The 20546-nt window shown below is 51.5% G+C and overlaps 1 protein-coding gene across 1 annotated transcript in view; it reads left to right on the forward strand.

Annotated features, from left to right (window-relative positions):
- Positions 1 to 1767: 1767 nt before the first annotated feature.
- Lsp1 (lymphocyte-specific protein 1) overlaps positions 1768 to 20546 on the forward strand; it is a 33735-nt gene continuing 14956 nt past the window's right edge. The window contains exon 1 of the mRNA NM_001415989.1: positions 1768 to 1888. Coding sequence (NP_001402918.1) covers positions 1821 to 1888 — 68 coding nt within the window. The 5' untranslated portion in view covers positions 1768 to 1820. The remainder of the gene's footprint in view (positions 1889 to 20546) is intronic.

Genomic DNA, 20546 nt, shown 5'->3' on the forward strand with positions numbered 1-20546 from the left:
TCAGATCATCAGGCTTAGTCTCAAACACCTTTGCCTACTGAGCCATCTTGCCAGCCTAAAATTCACGTTTACAGGAAAGTCACTCTTATGATGTGACCTGGGTATAAGACCCATCCCCTTTCAGGAGTCCTGCCTTCCACACTGCTACTCTTGGGACTGACTTTACAATACTTCAGCTTTGAGAGAACCACACTGGGGTTTCCCCTTCTGCAGGCCCGAAGGGTCTATGCTGTTAAGGTCCAAATTTCCATCGGAAAGATGTTAGCTGCTGGATTAGAGGCCCTGAAAACTAGGAAACCAGTCCAGTCTGTAGGTAGCCAATGGTTTCCACCTCCCCATCCCCCAGCCCTAAGGACAAGCAGGCCAGAGAAAGTTCATAGATTAGGGGTTGGAATGCCCAGATAAGGTGCCTGGATAGCCGAGCCCTGTGACAGACATAGGAACCAGTGAAAACCTCTTAAGAGGTGTCAGAACAGAAGTGGCATAGCTCTGTCACCTGCCAAATGCATTCCTAGCCACTTATCCACTGAGCACTTAGGAGGGTCCCAAGGAAGCAAAGTGCAAAAGGGGAGAGGAGGCTGAGGAGAAAGCCGGCAGGTGTTCTGCCTAATCTGCCGAACACCGCTCACCTCGGCCTTATTGATGCCCCCTCTTCAGGACTGTGATAGAGTGAGGCAGGCTCTGCCCACCACTGAGCCATGTGGCTAAGAAAGGGCTCGCTGCAGTCAGGCAGGCTTGCAAACACAGGTCTACCTCTAGATGACACTCTATGGCCTCTTCTCCTGCAAGACCTCACAGTGAGATTTCTCAGGTCACCCACTGTCCAGTGCTGGAAAAGAGGGCACTGGCTCCTTCCTTTCTTTCTCTTGGGCCAGCAGGCTTCAAGGAGACAATCTACCATGCTGTAGCTGCCCCAACCTGTCCCAGTGACACTTCCTGGGACTTCCCAGAGCAAGTCCTGGGACTTTGGGATCTGGTCCTCACACTCCCCATCATTCCTTTATAACCCAGAGTCCCGTTGGTTCCCTCCCAGAAGCCTCAGTCCTTCCTTCCTCTGGTCCTGCCTCTCAGGAGAACCCATGGCCCACCCCATCATAGTTGGGAACATCAATGAACTCTGCGATTAGTTCCAAATGCCCAGAGCACAGAGGCAGGATTAGAGAGAACTTAGATGACAGAGCAGGGAGACATGAGCACCCAGTAGCTAGGAATGGAGACAGATTGAGACGAGCTCTAGAACCACAGACCATGGGAGCACCGTATGTGGGACCCCGGACATGGTTAAAGAGCAAAAGTTAAGTTCTACCATGTTCTATGAGCACACTTCGAAGCACAGAGGACTTCCATGCAAAGTAGCTGAAAGCAGTCCACAGACACTAAAGGGACCATGGACTCTGGACACTGTGGGAGAACTAGCTACTCTCAGGTCTGCTGGTAAGAGATACACAGGATGTCCCAGCTGCATGGGGCAGGGCTGTAAGGAGCAAGCTTACTCACCTCTGCCCTCAGCCCTTTTCTGCCACTCTAGGAGGCTGCAGCTTGCTCAACACTTCCTGATGAGTGGTTTGGGTTTAGTCTTTTTTTTTTTTTTTTTCTTCATTCCTCTTCTGTTGCAGCAACATAGTAAAAAAAAAAAAAAAAAAAAAAAAAAAAAAAGAAAAGAAACAAGTCCCATAGGTTTCAAACCTCAACCTGCTACAGGAAGGAGGAAGTGAAACCTGGGGCGGGGGGTTGGGGGGCCGAGACTCTAGGCCACCGCCCATCTACAGAGAAGCACCAGGAGCCATAACAAGTGCATCCACACCGAAGACACCAGGCCCATGGCAGAGGCTGCCAGCGATCCCAGATGCCAGGAGCAGGAAGAGCTAGATGCAGAAGACGACAAAGGGTGAGCACTGTGGGGCAGCTTGCTTTGTATCGAGTCCCGAGTGGGCAGAGTCTCAGATAGTGGTTACCAATCGAGGACTTAGCCTTCAGAAACCCTCTCTTAACCACAGAGGTGTGTGTCTCCTCTATTCTACCTCTATAGCTTGACCTAACTGGAGAAGGTTAGATCTCCTTGGCTAGGGTTCATAGCCAACACAAAGGGGGTGGATGCTTGGTGTGGAAGGGACTGGGAGTACCTGGATATGACCTAAACAGTGGGAGAGCATTAACTGTGTTAGAGATACTGGGCCTAGGAATCCTGACCTCTGACCTGTAGGCTTGTGTGAGGGGCCTGGCCTGCCTTAAGATACTGAGAGGTGACCAGGCCCCAGGGGTTCCCAAAGCTGCTACGTGGGGGATAGAGAAGGTCAATAGTGTCTTGTGTATCAGGCACTGCTGTTGGGTACAGTGGGTTTGGGAATGAACATTAGCAGAGGTAAAGGGGGCCACTGCCCTGCCACAGACAGGGCTGAGCAGAGAGGCCTATAGGCTGCCAGCTGCTTAAGGGCATCTGTGATGTAAAGGGATGCCCTTTAAAACATCTTCCCTGTGTTGGGTCATAAGGCGGGGGGAGGGGGACATGAGAAGGGAAGCTGCTAGTGGGCAGACATGGGGAATAAGCCAGGCCACTGGGGCCTGCTCTGTCCTGTCCCAGGAACAGGTCTCAGAAGAGAGTGTCAGGTCTTGGGGACAGGTCAAAGGCTAGCAGCCTCATGGGGAGCAGGATGTGGGAGCTGTGGTCCAAGTGTATAAGAGGAAGGGGAAGAAAGAGGTAAGACCTAAAATTTCTACCAGAGCTGTCAGGCTGTCAGGGTGGGTGGGAGCCTTAGGGTTCAGTCACAGGCTCAGTGAGAGAAGGTCCACCTTAGCGGAGGTTGCAGGTCTCTGCTTTGCAAGCTTCCTTGTCAGATGGAGCTAGACTCCAGATCATGGGAAGGGACAGTAGTGAGTGTCCTCAGTCCTTACCAGTGATAATGGGAAGAAATTTCACTTTGAGAGGTACATGTTGTGGGTCTCCCCACTACTGCTTTGCATTTGGACCCCAGTCTGAAAATTGGCCAGAGAACCCTCAGGCCAGGAAAGGAGTCTGAGGCTAAGCAGAGGCTGTTCTGGCCTGGGTCAGCATCCTTGTGCCAGCCTTGGGGTTCCAGGGCCATGTTCTCAGAAAGGCTCTCTGAAGGCTGTCTCCTGGGAAGGGGGACATGCATCGTGACATCCCAAGAAGGACTCCAAGGACACTCTGCCCAGGCTGGGTGAGGACACAAGCTGTGGTGTGTGTGGAACAGAGTGATCAGGCAACAGCTGTGACCCTGTTCAGAAATGCCCACACGTCAGTGCCCCTGCCACCTTGTGCCCATAGAAGGGCAGCTACGAGCAGCCAAACCAGCCCCACCCTCCTCCTAGGCCCTTCCTCGGCCCCCTCTCTCAGCTGTCTCAGATGCCGAGGTCTAAGCAGCACAGTGAAGGGTGCCCACAGCTCTGGCAGCCACAGCCAATCCCTAGCCATTTTGCTGTAGGACCAGGGCTGGGCTGCACCTGTGTCCATCTGTCAGGAACTCCTGTCCTGAGGTTCTAAGGCCTAAAGAGGCCTGGGAGCCCCCTAAAGACATCCTCCCCAAAATGGAGGAAGAAAGAGCAAAGTGCACTACTGACCTTTCAAAACGAATCTGAGACCCCGGAGGAGGAGGGACTGTGCCTTTACAAGGTGACTCACAGACCAGGGGGTTCTCCGTTTGAAATGGTAAGAAAGTCCCCGGTCCCCAGAAGGGGTTATTTGGCCTAAGAAGTTCCCATTCAGGAAGCCCCAGAAGGCCAGAGCTGAACAGGGTCAGTTTGGGCTGGATCAGATCAGGGGAATTCCCCACGCCATGCTGCCTTCCCACTCCAGGGGAACGGGCACACTAGGCAGAGGCCAGACACTTCCTTCGTACCTGCCCTGGTATACCAGGGTGAGCATAGCAGGACACTTATACACATCAAGTCCAAGGCAAGCCTCTCACACAGAGCCTCAGATGGCAGGAAGGTTACTGTGTACCATGCCTGTGTTCCCCACACCACTGATACAGGACTGCCACTCTTCCTCTGCTGGAGTGCTCTCTCCCTGTCTGACTACCCAACACAGGGTCATTAGCTTGTTCCTGTCTCTTGGGAGCAGGGTGTGGCATCTCCACAGGGCTGCGAGTGGCTCTGCTGAGACTGCTGAGTGACACTGAGGGAAGGTCTTGCTTCAATTCCCCTACACCTCCACTGTGCAGTGCCTCAGGAGCTACAAGGCAGTCATGTAGCTTACAGATAGAGGCTCAGCATGCCTTTGCAGGCTTCAGATTCAAACACTACCCACGTCCTGATACCCCAGCTCTGCATGGAGCCATGCCTCCTCTCACTGGGAGCAAACTCAGGAGAAGGGACACCTCTGCACAGGCCTGGCCTATTCTACCTGGCCATCTGTTCTCTCACTTGCATGGCTATTCTGGCTCCTGGGATGTCATCTGATGCTGCTTTGCTGAGAGTCCTGCTCTGGACCATCAATCCTGGAAACCTTTCTGGACTATGTCCAAATCTGTTGACCAATAGGACAATCTAAGGGTTACCTAGGCAGGGTTCCTTACTGGACCTCCTGTCCCTCTGACTCTCTGAACTCTAATCAGAGGCCTTGAACACTATTGAGAGGCTTCTTCTGAGAGGCAGGAGCCCAGTGGAGGGACCCCAAACTTGCCCTCTCAAGGTGTGCTCAGAGAGCTGGAAACCTAGGAACTAAGTCCTGGAGCTCTTTCCCCAGATGACAGAGTTGAGCCAGGCTGGGCCAAGTCAGAACTCCTTGAAGACAGAGAGGAAGCCAAACTTCACCCAACCAGTGGTCTTCCTCCTAATGGGTCCTAGGTTTTCTACCACCTTCCATCCAGCTCCTTCGGATCTCCACCTTGGGTTAAGGAGGGGAAACCAGATGCCTGGCACATTTGCGACATCACAGGCCCACCTTTCCCCATTTGAAGTAGGCAGTTCTAGAAGAGGCTGGGGACAGATGGCCCAGGACGGGATGTCCCTATCAGGGTGACACTACTATTAAACTAGTAGTTTCCTCTACCTCAGTTTCCCTGAGAAGGTTATGTGCAAGGGCTTAGTGAGCCATGAGGAGGTAAAGGCTTGCCTGGGGAAGAGACCCACAGGAAGCAGACCAGGCCCTTTCCTCTGGGAACTCAGACTTTTGGGATAGGGGTCAAGGTGAAGATGGAAAGGGTAAAACATCACCCTCTTGTGACTTAGTTTCCCTGACTACACACTCAAAATGCAGCTGCTTGCTTCTAGCATTCTCCTAGCATTGGTCTGAGTGTCTTTGCCAACCAAGTTCTTTAAGACTCCAGCCTGCAAAGATCTTGTAACACCATCCCCACAAGGATGGCCCTTTTAGAGATGGCTTTCTGTGACTAGACATGCCCTCTGTGGGCTTAGGGTGAAGAGCTAGGTTAGGCTGTTCCAGGCTGCTTCTTAGGATACTCTGATGAGAGTCCCCAGAGTGTACCCACTGCTATGCAAAGGAGGTTGACAAGGAACCAGTGGTCTTTGTGGGACTGGGTCAGGGTGAGCGGTACTCTGTGGGAAAAGCCCAGATCAAGTGGTGGGTGATCTGTGGGGACATCCCAGGCTGCAGTAGAAGTGTTCTGTAGGGCACTGTCCAGGCCGGCATAACCATGAGTCTCTGCATCTGCTCCAGTAGCACTGGACCACAGGGTTGTGGGGAGTTCTTCTGGTTCTAGAGAGCCCCAGTCTCCCTGTCACAAAGTAACTTTGGGGTGAGTTCCCAATGGGGCTTGAGGCATCAGGGCCTCTCTTTGGATGGCAGTGCTTTGATTCTTTCAGAGGACAGGTTTGGATAAAGGGGCTACCTGGTGACAGCCCATCCAATTCCCAGGATTAGGTTTTCAGCAGCCAGCCACTCCTAGCCAGCACCAAGGAGCTAGCAGAAAAGCAAGGGGCTATGGGTTTAGAGTGTAGGCATTTGAGAGTAGACACTGGGTGAGCCAGGAAAGCCCCTGGGTTTTCTTGTGGCCAGGCCAATATTACCAGGCTCCATTTGCTGACCACCTCCAAGTTGGGAACTTGTAAGTTGGCATGGAAGGAAGATTGTCTGCCCCCATCAATTGGCAGAAGGAAGTAATCTGCAAATTGAAGATGCATCTGTCCCCTCTGAGCCCTTCCTCATATCAGGACACCTCAGAGGTGGAACAAGGTAGGCTGTGGGAGAATAGGTAGAGCCAGCACAAACCCCAGTCCAGTGTGACCAGGGGGACTGTCTAGAAGGGCTAGGAGATCCTGTCTGTCATGGGTGGCATGGGTCCTACCCCCAACTCTCCTTCCAGAGCCTTGGTTTTACCATCTGCCCTTTGGATGAGTACATGAGGGTGGGGTTCCATCCCTAGTAGATGGGTCCTCTCAGGTCCACATCCTTTTGTCTGCATGAAGGAGAACCACCCTCCCTCCCCAAGGTGGCTGTACCCTCTTTCCTAAAGGCAGCCTTTCCCTTCCTTTCCCTTCCCTTCTTTTTCTTTCCCTCCCTTCTCTTCCCTTCCCTTCCCTTCCTTTCCCTTCCCTTCTTTTTCTTTCCCTCTCTTCCCTTCACTTCTCCTCTCCTCTCCCTTCTCTTCCCTTCACTTCTCTCCTTTCTTCCTCTCACTTTTTTCCTCTTCCCCCTCTCTTCCTCCTTTCCTTCCTTCTTCCTCTCCTTCCCCTTTCTTTTCCCCTCCATTCTTCCTCCTCTTCTTTTATTTTCCCTCTTCCTTTCCCCCTCTTCCTCCTCTTCTCCTCTACCTCTCCCTCCTCTCCCAGGAACATTGCCTCAAAGAGCAATAGAACTCAAGACAGATGAATCTGGCTAGTTTATTCCAAAGAAATCTGGAAAGATTCTTACCCTTTCTCCTAGTCTCAGCTCCAACCACAGTTGGCTTTGTCACCACACCCAGCTCTCCAGCCCCACCCTTAGCTCTGGCCCACTAGACTTTGCTTGGAAAGGGGAACACATGGAGCTGATGAGTGTGGGGAAACATTTGGAGAGTTCCTATTATGTAAATCAGAGCCACATTACTATTAAAAGCCACTATCCCAGACCCCTCCCCCAGTAGACTTATTGTGTCTTTCTCCATATAGTACACTGCTCTGTGAGCATTTCTGTTGGAATATGTCTGCTGGGGGTTACGAAGATGTATGGATAAGGGAGAAGGTCTATGCTTCCCAAGTTCTGTTTAGGGTCTATTTTATAAAAGGGACCTGACTTCCTGTGGCTTTATTCTCAAGCCATGAGCTTTTGAGCCATGTCTAGTCATTAAAAAGAAGAAAGAAATGAGAAAAAAAGAATCAGTAGTAGAAAATATATAAATATAGGGAAAGGTGGATGAAAAAGGAAGTATGAAAACAGCAAGGTGGGTAGATAAATGAATGTATGTATGGGTGGGTAGATAGATGAGTATATGGATAGATCTGCAGATAGATGAATAAATGCACAGATGAATGGATACATAAATGGGATAGATAGATGATAGATAGATAGATAGATAGATAGATAGATAGATAGAGTCGATTGATGAGTAGATCAATAGGTGGATATATGGGTGTGTGAGAGGATGTATGGGTAGGTTGATGAATAGGAAGTGAATGGATGGATAGATGGACAGGTGGGCGGAAAATAAAAGTGTATGGATAGATATATGGCTGATTGGGTGGATGTGGGGTGGATAGGTGAATTGATGAATGGGTGAGTGGGTTGGTGGATGGGTAGATTTATGAGTGAGTAGAAAGGTGGGTGAATGGATGGATGAATGGGTGGGTATATAAATGGGAGTGAATGGATCACCAAATGGGTGGGTATATAGGCAGGTGGAGGAGTGGGCAAATGGGTGAGTGAAGTTAGATGGATGAATGGATTGGTTGATAAATAAATGGGTGGATGGTGATCGGGAGATGAGTGGATGACTGAATGTTGATGCATATATGGGTAGATGGAGGGGTGGATGGATGGATGGTTGGATGGATGGGTGGATGAATAGAGTAGATAGATAAATAAGTTGGTAGATGGATGGAGAGATTAATAGATCGATGAATGGGTAGACAAATGAGTAGATATGTGATGGGTAGATGAGTGAATGAATGTATAGATGGATAATGGATTGGTAAATGAAAGGGGTGAATGAATGACTGAATGGGTGTATATATTGGTGAGTGGGTGAATGAGGTAGAAAAATGGATGAATTGGTAGATATATAGTTGATGTATGAATAGGTATGGAGGAATAGATGTGTAGTGGATGGATGTACTGATTAGTGGGTGGATAAAATGGTGACTGGGTAGATGGTTAGATGAATAGATGTATGGATAGATTGATGAATAAGTAGATGTGTGGATGAATGCATGTGTGAGTAGATGACTGAATATATGGGTAGGAAGATGGGTGGGTGGATAGGTAGATGAATGAGTATGTGAGTGGATAGATGAATGGATGAGCATATGGATAAGTAAGAAGGGATGGATGGATGGATGGATGGATGGATGGATGGATGGATATGTGAGTTGTTGAATGAGTGGATATGTGGATGGGTGGATGGATGAGATGGGAATGGATGAGGGGTAGATAGATGGATGACTGGGTTTATAAATGAATGAAGGGGTAAATGGATTACTGAATGGATTGATATATGGGTGAGTGGATAATATGAATATATAGGGATGGATGGATGGGTGGATGGATAAATAAATGGGTGGGTATATGAGTGAATGGATGTATGGATAGATGGATAAGTAGATAGTTGGATGGTTAAATGGGTGTGTAATGAATGGGAGGGTGAGTAGATGGCTTAATGTTAGTTGGATAAATGGATGGGTGGATGGATGAATGAGTAGGTAGATGGGGGTTGTACAGATGGATTATGAATGTGTGGATACATAGATAGGTAAATGGGTAAGAAGGTAGATGGATGAACAGGTGCATATATGGTTGAGTGGGTGGGTGGATGGTTGAACAGGTGGATGGATGGATGAGGGATAGATGGATAGATGATTGGGTGAGTGAATGAGTAGGGTAGTAAATGGGTGACTGACTGGGTGTAGATATATGGGTGGGTAGATGAATGGAGTAACTGGATGGAAGGATGGATAGATGAATGGATAAGTAGGTGGATGGATATATGGGTAAGTGGATGGTTGATGATGGATGGATGGATGGATGGATGGATGGATGGATGGATAGATGATATATGGGTGGTTAGATGGATCTGAGTGGAGAGCTGCATTAATGAGTGGGTGAGCTGGTTTGTGGATGAGTAGATTTATGAGTGGGTTGATGGGTAAGTGGGTGGTTGGATGAATGGATGGAAGAGTGAGTGGGTGGGCAAGTAGATGGATGGAGGCTGGAGAGATAAGTGCATGAGAGTGGATAGGTGGGTGGATGGATATGTGGATGGATAAATGTATAGGTGGATAAATGGATGCAGGGAATGGATTAATGGATATATTGTAGGATGGGAACATGGAATAAAAGATGACAGGGCAGATATAATATCAAGACAGGTAGATTGTGACTATAGATACATAGTGGATAAATAGATATAGCAATAGATTTGTGGGTGGTAAGATAAACAAATGACAAATCAAGAAATGGATAAATTGGTATGAGATGAACTATTGAAGATATAAAAGACACCTCTCCATCATAAATTTTGTACTATCTTTCTGAAATACTTTCTCCCATTGTAAGAAAGCCAGTCAGTCTCTCTCCATCCTTCTTAAACCAGGAAATACTTATTCCTCCCCACTAAACTTTTTTTCCTTTCTTACCCATCATACAAAGCATCTTGGTCCCCTGGTGCCCCCTATTTCCTTATCCTGACTCATACTTTTAGCAGCATTACCCATCATCTGCAATGTGTTGATACATATTTACTTATTTGTTTCCACTAAAATGTCAGCATTATGAGCCCTAGAGAGTGGTGCTGAATTCCCAGCACATTAAGTTATTGGAATTCAGTTCGTGCTTCTTGAATAAACATACAGACTGATGGATAAATATGTGGATAATTACATGGATATGTGAGTAAAAAGATGGCTCAGGGGGAAGAGTAGATAATGATAACTAGGCTGGCAGCTGATTTCCTGTAATGTTATTGGCTTGCTTGGATGACCATGCATACAGTATCACACACGAAGATGTATGTATAAATAAGATGTATGAGTAAAACATAGATATCTGTGCAGATGAACGAAAATAAGAGCAGAAGACTATTCGGAGATGAAAGCATGGGTTGAAAGAATGTTCCTGGTTAGACAAATGCACGTACAAATTGAAGGGTGACTATGTAGATAGTATTAGTTAGCATGTAATGGGAGGTTATTGTGCTCTGAGTGGCTTGCTGAACACTTCTTCTGAGTGTGCTAATGAAATTACTCAGTGTGGTAAAATGGTATTTGCCATACAGACTTGGTATCCTGAGTTAGATCTCCAAAATCTATGTAAAGAAGAAAGGAGGGAACCAGCTCCACAAAGATGTCTTCTAACCCCGGCACGCTCACTGTGGTACACACGGTCTCCCTTAATAATAACAAACTTAACGATTTAAAAGATGTTTAAGTGGATCAGTGGATAAATGGAAGTACAAGATGAACAGATAAATGGATGGATGGATGGGTACTTGGATGTATTGGTCAATCGGCAAATTCTTTTTCAAAAGAAAAAGGTAATGAAAGACAAGTAGACAGGGGTATAGATGTGTGAACAGTCGCTTGAAATAACTAAGTAGTAGGGTGTGTTATATTCATGTAAGGGGATGGATAAGCATGCTGAGGACTTGATAGGTTGATAAATGATAAAAGTACAAGCATAATAAAGACTGGATGGATGGATGGATAGGTAGGTAGGTAGGTAGATAAATGAATGAGTATGTAGGTGGATGGGTGTATGAGTGGGTGTATATATCCATGTATGCATGGATAAACGGATGAGTGGGTGGGCAGGTAGAAAAGTAACAGTGAGGCTAGTACTGTCCTCTCGTCCATTCATACATGCCATGGCTTCAAATCCTTAAATCATTCCACATCTCCTCAGGAGAACTACCACCGATTAAGGCAGCCCTTGCCCGTCTGGAAACATTCTTCCTTCTTTTGAACCCAAATTGCCCCGACCACATGTCATTCCTGGCTGTCTAGCTGGAATAGGAACAGGGGCCAGGAAGTGGTGTGGTAAGTTATGATGCAGGCACAGAACAAGCTGGTGTCCTGGGCAGTCTGGTTCCACTGGGTGACCTCTTTCGCATGGGCTCACCAGAGGAAGCTTCTGAGTGTGTTCTTTCTTACATCTCTGTGCTCTTAGAGAAGGCAGAGGACTCTGTCGTCTCTGCTCTACACCCTGGCTCCATTTCCTCCTGGGAGATGCTGGGGGAGGGAGATGCTGTAACAGCTTTGCTCAGAACAGCCGGATCTCATCCTGTAGCAAGTGTGGCAGAAAAGGCGGGTAGTCGGCTTTTTGGTCACTGCAGATCTGAGCTGGGGATCCCTGTGAGACTGCATCTGTGTTGCCACCTTTAAGGCATACCTCCTTACCACCAGTGAGCCATTCATGTGACCCCCCAGTGCCCACCTTCATCTTCAGTAGTCCCCAGGTTTCCTGGAATTTGACTTCCTGGACCACCTAGAGGTCACAGGAACTCATGTGTGCCTATTTTCCAAGTATGGAGATAGAGGACAACTAGGGGCCAGCTATGTAGAGAGACACAGTGGGCAGTTGCTGGCAGTCAATGACTCAACTATGGTCTTGGCTTTGCCAGACTCTGGCTCTGTGACCTGGCCCAGTGCTGCTGGTCAGCCTTGGTTTTGCCATCTGGCTCATGGGTCTAGCAGTACTGCTTATCCAGTTATGAGTGTGGGTGATCCAGGAAGCCACCAGACGTAAGCCTACTTGCCCAAAACTGGCCTATGGCAACTTCCCCCCCAGCCCAGCCACTAGCCTCCAGTGTTCTCCAGTGAGTCACAGTGACTAAGCCCAACCAGAAAAACAATGGGCTGGGCTGCTTTGTCCCTGGGTCTGAGCCAGAGGACACGGTAGGGGGGCTGGCTGGTGAGGGCACCCTGGTACCCTCCTCCACCCTGGAGACTTTGGCTCCCTACACCAAAGAAGATGCTCTCTGTATTGTCTACTCCCTGCTCCAAATGTAGCCTGAGGTTCTGGGGAGGGCAGTGGCCTCCCAACTAGAAGACCTGGGAAGATTCCTGGGGTGCCCAGCCTCCCCTGGAGGTTATACAAGAGCAGAGAGCTGGGAATAAACAGAGGGAAAATGAAGACCCAGAGGGAGGGAGAAGGGGGAGGGGGGAGGAGGGAGAAAAAGAAGGGAGGGAAAGGAATGGGGGAGGGAAGGTAGGAGGAATACTGAGATAGGGATGAAAACGCCAGAGAGGAAAAGGGCAAGGAGGGGCAGTCAGCCAGGTCAGGGGCAGCTGAGGCCCAGACCTGGGAGGAGAGGACCAGGGGTCAGGGAAAGCAGAGCTCAGAGCAGGGACCAGTAAGGCAGGCAGAGTTGGGCAAGAGGCTCTGAGGATGGGGAGGTGACCTGTGAGCCAGGCACCCAGAGTGAAGTGGTAGGCAGAGAGGTGGGAAGTGACAGAGCTGCCGAGATGGTCTGAGGGGGGCATACCACCATGCTGCCCACAAGCAGGCGTGGAGGTCCAGCCAGGCCCCCACACTGCGGGGCTGGGAGGGTTTCTTTCTGACATTTTTACTAGTCTCGGAAGGAGGAGGAGGTGGTGGAGGTGGAGGAGACCAAGGGGGCGGAGAAGGGGGCTGGGGGACAAAAGGAAAGCAGCTGCTAGGCGTCCTGAGAAAGGAGAGGGGAGAGAGACCCACAGAGACAGGGTCCAGGGACAGTGGAAGGGCCTGGGGCTGCCATCTGGGAGCCAGCCCCAGACCCCCGCCCCCAAGGACTGGAGGGGCTGAGACAGACAGACATCCTTCAGACAGACAGACAAATGGAGGAGACAGGGAAGGGGTGTCAGAGCCTGAGAGACCAGACAGACTGACAGTGGGAGGAGAGCAGGGACAAGGACACAAAGAGAGGGACAAGGAAAAGGGACAGGGCAGGGCAGGGAAGAAGAGAGGAAAAGAAAGAAGGGAAGGGGAAAGACTGAGAAGAAGAAGGCAGAGGAGAGCAGAGGTGCTGGGCCAGAGCACCAGGAGCCTTTGAAGCTGCAGGCTGTGTCCCCAGGGCCAGGGGTCAGGCCAGGTCAACAGCGTCGTCGGGCAGCATGAATGGCCCCACACTCCTGAGGAGAAATGCTAGCAAACGGGGCCTGCAGAAGCTGTTGAGGTAGGTCCCTCCCAGCCCGGGCACGGTGCCCGCGGTGCCCTTGCCGACAATGGTACCCCCTGCACCCGGACTGGCAAGATATGTGGCCCACAGGCTGTGCCCGGCTGCCTATGCACATGCACGGGAAGATAGTGAAGCCTAGCACAAAACCATCATCTTGGCCAGCCAGCCAGCTGCACTTCTTCCTCCCATCACCCTCTGTGTGTCCCCAGGACCCACAGAGAATTTATCGTCAGAGTAGCTGCCCTTCCCCCAATCTCTTTGCTGCCCCTGGGAACTAACCAGTAACCCCCCCCCCCACTTTACAAATGGGAGGCACTGGAATCTTTGGGTATCCTGACTCTCTGGCCACTGGACTTTAGGCCTTGGAGTCTTTACTCTGAGAGTCTGGCTTCTCCGATGTAAAATGTGTGTGAGAAGAGCAGACGATAGGCCCAGAACCTGCAAATCTCAGGTACTTCTAATAACGAAGAGCTCATTGCTGCTCTCTGAGCCACCTGCTGTGCCCTTTTCTTCCCTCCTCCAGCAGTAAGGCTCTTCTTCAGTACCACCTCCTCCAAGAAGCCTGCCATGACCTTCCCAGCCAGGACGGCTTGACTCTTCTGCTCATCTGGGGCCTGTTCCCTGGCCCATTTCCATAGCCTCTTAAACCCACTCTAGCCCCAGCCAATACTATGTTCATGTCTCATGCCAGTCTTTCAGGCCTAGCCCAGCCTGCTCAGGGCCCTTATGCATGGCCACCTCACACAGGATAGACATCCCTCCTGTCCAGACTGGCATGTAGCCTCCATTGTCACCATCCCTTATGGCGTCCTGTGTCCTGGAAATTAGGAGCAGCTTTGCTCAATCCTACCAACTCACTAGTACCATGTAACAAGCAGAAGACCGATCCCAGCATGCTGGTGGCTCTAGGGTGACAGAGCCTCAAGTCTTACCACCAAGATGATGTCTTGGTAACCCAGAAGCAGGGCAATGGGGCCATTAAAGCTATAGACAAGGCAAGAAGACCTTGAGCAGGGATTAGGTTTGGCACCATTCAAAGTCTTGAGCTGAGGAAATATGGAAGGAGTCCCAGAGACCAAGGCATGCAATGGTTAAGCAGTGGGCAGGACAGGGGGGCAGGTCCCTGGGAGGTCTTAGGGAACTCGGATGGAATGGGGGAGTAAATCCAAGGGCTTATCCCTTGTGAGGGATGATGGAGAAATATTTGTCCACGTGTACAGTGGGTCTATGATACATGAAATGGGGTGATGTCTGGGGTAGATATATGCTAAGCCGTGCATCTTTGGGAGCCTGGTCCTGTGATTGAACTGGGGGGTGACACACCCTCATGTGTACTGATACACACATATGTGCACTAATATACACATATGTGCAGACATGTATATCTACCATCTAGCACCATTACACCCTTCACCCCTGGCCCCTTCATGCTTTTTGTCCGCATGTCTATGGCAGCCAACACTGTCCATCCCTGGAGGACATGTCTCTCTCTACTTTGTCTCTGTTGGACAGAGAAAGTAGGCTCAGAGAGGTCGAGTGACTTGCTCAAGGTCACCCAGCAGGCAATGGTGAACCTACCTCCTCCCATCCATTGCCTTTGTCTAGATCCTTCCCTCAGGAACCCAAGGCTCTCTTACCACATCTGGCAGCAGAGGCCTGCCAGTCGCCTCTGTGACAAGCTCTGGAGGGGTGGCTGTGTAGTCAGTCAGCAGAGGCCAAGGCGCAAAAGCGAGTCCAGTTTAAATTCATAAAAAACAATTTTACGGACTAGTGAGAAGATGGACAGTATCTCCCCCGCCCCCCAGGTCTCCTAGGTTGAGTCTGAGTTCGAATTGGGTCTTAATGTGGCACTGGCCAAACCCCAAGCTTACTCCTGCTCCCCTGTGCTAGGGATTTAGGTAGCCACTTCCCGTACCAGGAGAGTCAGGCTCCTTCCAGGTTCACCACAGGTCATGCCAGGGTTAAGGATGATCACCTGGACTCTCAGCCAGCTACCTGGTTCTGCAGTCCTCTGGGCCTAGATTTAAGAGCAGCGGGGCTGGTCAGGAGCACCTGTGTTGATGCTGGCCTAAGAGTCTGAGCCAGGAGTCACCTTGGCCAGCATCGCCAACCAAAACTCCCTTGGGTAGTATGAGCCTATCTCATCTGTTCTAGCACCTATCAGCCAGCAGATAGCATGGCATCTGCCTATGGTTCCCCAGGGGTGTAAGACTCTTCAGGCAGGCTCCCACCCAAACGTGTGGCCCACTGGGTCCCCGGGGATCCCAGTGTGGCAGAGGGTAGCAGATGGGGCTGGCAGTCTGCTGGGTGGCCCAGTTGGGGGAGGGGAAGCCAGGCCTCCAACCACAGTGTCCAGGGAGGCGTGGCTCCACGGGCCCATTGGAGGCCGAGATCCCGAGGGTGGGGTAGCCCCACCCTGGCAGGCCGGGTGGCCGGTGGGCGGCACCCCCACGGGCCGGGTGGTCTGTCTGCCAGAGCCTGTCCTGCCTGGAGCCTGGCCGAGCTAGCAGCAGGGGGTACAGGGACCAAGTGGCCCAGCCCCCTGGGCAGGGTGTCAGGGCCAGAACCCAGAGGACTGAGGTTCCGGTTCCAGTCCCAGCCGGTGCGTCAGAGCTGGGTAGATCAGACAGCAAGCAGCAACCAGGGCGCCAAGGCACCCAGAGACTCACCCACCCTATGTTTCTGCCGGAGTCAGGAGGGGACACCCAGAGACTCTTGGGACCCTTGGGATAGCTGCAGGGGCACAGTCCCCAGGGACACTGCTACAGGCCCAGAGCATCTCGCCAGAGAACAATGCCAGGATGGAGCACCAAGGTCTGTGGAGGACAGGTGGGCACATGGACTACAGCAGGGCAGAGGGCTTCAGGTGGGCACAGGGGCTGAAGTGAGCAAGTGGCTAAAGGTAGGCTTGGTGGCTTTGGGCGGTATCTGGGGTTAAACTCCTTAGATGGCTCGGTGGGCAGAGAGAGTTTCTTAGGCTCTGTTACCAAGTGAGACTGGATCTGGCCCTCAGCCTAAGATCTGGCTGTGCAGGTTGATGTCCCAAGGATAGGGAATGTGGCTCTGAGAGGCTGCTACGATCCACCCAGGGCAGGGCACATGCTGAAGATAGCTAACGGTACTCAGGGAAGACAGAGCCTGCCCTGGAGATGCTGGTGCCAGGGGAGTGACACATTGGATGCTCCTGGGGACTTTGGAGGTCTCCTGAGAAAATGTGCCCTACCAGGTAGGAATGGAGAAGAGGAAGCAGAGCAAAGAAAGAGAGCAAGAACCAGGTACATGGGGGACTTTGGTGGGGGGGAGGGTGCCTAGCCAGCAATGGAGGGAGGGTACCTTCTGTGCTGTCCCTGCTTAGCTGAACTGGGCAGGGAGTGGTTGGTATTGAAAGGGGGTGGATGAAGGTGGCGGTGGGAGGAGGCTCGAAGCCCGCAAGGAAGAGGAAGCGCTGTAAGAAGAGACCCCCTGACCTGGGTCCTGCTCCTTGACTCCTGTTGCCGCTTTGTCTCCTTGCATTTATTTTAAAGAGGGCAAGGGGACCACCCGGTCATGTTCAGGTCTCTCAGGTCTAGGACTCTGCCCTTCTGAGCCTCAGCGGAAGCAGTGGGGACACCATGAGAACCATGGCGCCTGTTCTCTCCCTCAGATATGGCTGTTCAGTTTACCTCTAGGCATTGGCTAGGAAATGGGCCCAGGGGACCAGCTCAGGTCCCACTGGCCTCAGCCGATGTGACATCCATAGGGATGTGTGAGTCTCTCCCAGCCCATGGAGACTTGTCCTTTCCTGCTTCGTGCAGCAGCTGGGTTCAGTTTCAAAGACCTGAGAGGGATGTCTTAGGCTGAAAGTTGGAGCAGGCCAAACTGGGATCGACTTCTTCCTCCCTCAGCATCCTGGGAATGATCAGTCCTTGAGGGGTTGTGTACAGATGTGGCCACAGGGCCAGGCAGGGTGTCCCTGGGTCCAGGAACAGATATATGGTGAAAGCAATCAGTCGGTGCCCAGCTCCTTATCTGGTTCCTCAAAGAGGCAGGAAAACGGAGGCATACGGGGGACCCAGGGCCAGGCATAGGACGATGGGTTGGAAGAGTGACTTGACCATACACTGTCACCTGCGACACATCTGTCCAGGTGGGCAGCCGAGTTAAACAATGCGTAAACCTGTGACCAGATGAAGGATGAGGCATTTGAGCAGCATCCATTAAGAAAGCTGTAGCCAGGCCTTTAGGGCGAGGTGGATCTGGGTACAGCCAGCCAGGGAGGAAAGAGGAGGGGATGGCAGTCTCGAGCCAGTGCCAGCCACCGTCGCGTGTCAGGGAGTGTGCCAGAGCCTTGCCTCGTGAGCCCTGTGAGCGTTCTGCCAGGGCTGTCTGCTGCTGTGAGCCACGGTTTCTCTGAGCCCAGTCCCCACTGGGAGCTTGGTGATGAGTGTGCCATGTGAAGGCAGCTCTGAGCAGCAGAGCTCAGGCACCAGGGAGGTCTCATGCCTGTTGTACAGTTTGCCCCAGCCTGTGGCAAGTCTAGTCAGTGACATGGAGGACACAGTGTGCAGAGAGAAAGGGAGAAAGCAAGCTCAGGCCAGCACAAGCCGCCGTCATGACAAGATGTAACAGATGGGAGGTCTAGGCCCTTGGTGTCCACCCCTAGACCTGAGGGTCATGTGGGACTGGTCAGATTGGGCCAGAGATGATTGAGTTGGGAGTCCTGAATGAGGAAGCTGCCAGCAGTGGACTGATCAGGAAGTACATCATAAGAGGTAGGGTTCCCAAAACCCAGGGGAGGGGACGGGCTTCTTTGTGGGACAACCAGCTTGGTTCTAGACCCCACATTGATGGCAGAACCCTGACCCAGACTCTGGAGGAGGTGTGGGATAGAGGGGCCTGCAGCATCCCCATTTTCTTAGCCTCAAGATCATAAAGATAGAGTCGGCAGAACCCTCCTCTGAAACAGCCACACCTTGAGTTGAGTCTCTGACTGACACCTTTTCAAAATGCAGACATAGGGTGGGCGGGGGCTGCTTGGGCAGCTTGAGTGGTATGATGGACAGGTGTGGACTATACCTGATGCAGTCAGGCTCTTCCTAGGTGGATTGATATATCCCCTCCCTGAAGTGTGGCTCCAGTGTATATCCCTTCTTCACCCCAGAGGAGAGTTGGTTCCTGCCTTATCTGAGTGTCCATCACCCCAGGAAGGGATGTACAGGTGTCAAGATACTAAGTGGGTAGCCCCAGATTGTGGGGTGAGGATGGGAGACAGATACAAGATCCCCCTTCTTATGTAAGGCCCCGAGAGGCCAGGGAGCCACAACAAGATGGTTGTGGACCTAGACCAAAGACATGGGGATAAGAGGATATGCCTCTGTACTAAAGATGGGATTATGAGAACACTCTGGAGGAAAACCAGCTTTAGCACTGGACACCCTCCCTTCTCCAAATCCCCCAAACCATGGTCTCTTCTGGAGAGGTCTCCCAGATGCCTACGTTTTTGATGCCCTGATCACTCTGAAGCAGCCCCTCCCACCACCACGCCTCCAGGCAGCAAGGGCAATGATACCTTGCCTTAAGTCCACTGGGTCAGCTTCATGTCGCCACCCAACTGCCCTGTGTGACTGAGAGACCCTGCGGCTGCTTATGTGGCCCTTTATCTACACCGAAGGGTCAGGACTGGCCTCTCAGCACCAAGATGCTTCCAGTGGAATGCTTCCCATAGTTGGCACCAGTTGTCAGGAGGATGCTTAAGAGAGAAAGGGGGGCACCATGGGCCTGGGAAGGCAAATGCAGCTAGTGTGAGGGCAGTGGAACATGCAGTAGACATTGGAGTGTTATTGAGCAAGAACAGGTTAACAAGCCCTCAGAGCCAGGAATGGTGTGAGAATGAAGCCTTGGTCTCCCTCGCTTCCCTACTCAACTGCAGGAAAATAGAGGGACTGTCCTGCTGTGTTCCACAGAGCGAACTGAAGAGCTGCTGGGTGGGTGGGGTTTGGATCCAGCAGTCAAGAGAGGCCAGGTGGGACAAAGGCAGAGGAGAAAGCTAAAAGCACAGCCTGACTGACACTGTGGTCTGACAGGCCTGACAGGCAGATGGCCTTCTCTAAGAGACCTTGGCACTTAACTCCAGGCTGAGACCAACTGGGAAAACCGCAGGTTTGGGGGTCCTGAGTAGAGGTTAACTAGAGTCTTCCAATGTACTGTGTTGCCCCATGAGAAAAGGCAGATTTGGGGGCAGAGCTGGCCTGTAGGGATAGCACAGTTTAGCCTTAGCTGTTAGGGGTGCGGGGGAGTGGGCAGTTCTAGGTCAGTTCATGAAGACAGTCCCCGTGAGCCCCGCCCACCCCAGAGCCTTTTGCATTCAAAGAGTACCAAGAGTGGCAGTCATCTGGCCCACCTAGGATGAACAGCACCTCCATCTGGTGGGAAGGAGAGAGCTGGAATTCACAGCCAACTCAGCAGGATGTCTAAATCCTAGGACCCCAGGCCGGGCCTGGAGTCTTATGTAAAGGGTGTGTGTGTGTGTGTGTGTGTGTGTGTGTGTGTGTGTGTGTGTGTGTGGTGTGTAGGGGAGTTCCTTCATTCCTTCCTCCCTTACAGAGCTGGGGTCCCTCCTAACCCTTGTCCTTGCTCCCCTGGGACATGCACCCATAGGCTTGCCCCAATTCACCTCCCATTGCCCTTCCACCTGCTAGCCTGTTCTTTCCCCAGGGCAGGAAAGGGGTATGTTCATCCTGATTCTGCAGTTTCCTCCATGGCGTTCCCATCGTTCCCATCGGGGGCCCTTGTGTTGGGCTACCCCAGTGACAGCAATTAACTCCTCACTGTGTTCCCCCTCATCTGCCTTTTATTTACCCTTGAGGCAGCCTTCATGGCTCTGAGTATCTCCTCTCCCTGCCCAGAACCTTCTAGGACTCTCATAGCCCCAAGCAACCAATCTTAACTTTTTAAATCTTCCTAAGGCCCGCCCCTTGGGCTTGGCTACCAGAACCCTTCAGAGATATCCCTTGCACAGAAAGCACTAACCAAGTCCCAAGAATGTGGGCTGCTTGTGTGTCCGGAGGATAGGGCAGACAAAGAACTCAGAACAGAATAGAGGACTCAATTCTAAGAGGGGGAAGCCCAGATCCCATAGGTGTATTAACTTGGGTGATTTTTCTCTCCTCTCCGCCCACGGTGAACAGAACATTGACCTGGGCAGTACCCAACTTTCCTGTGCTATGTACCCCCAACTCCCTTGGCTATCTCTGGCCTACTCAGGCTGGGGCTCAGGACCCCTTGGAGGGTCTCCCCACTCGG

Source organism: Rattus norvegicus, chromosome 1 (assembly GCF_036323735.1).
Source record: "Rattus norvegicus strain BN/NHsdMcwi chromosome 1, GRCr8, whole genome shotgun sequence".
Taxonomy (NCBI): domain Eukaryota; kingdom Metazoa; phylum Chordata; class Mammalia; order Rodentia; family Muridae; genus Rattus; species Rattus norvegicus.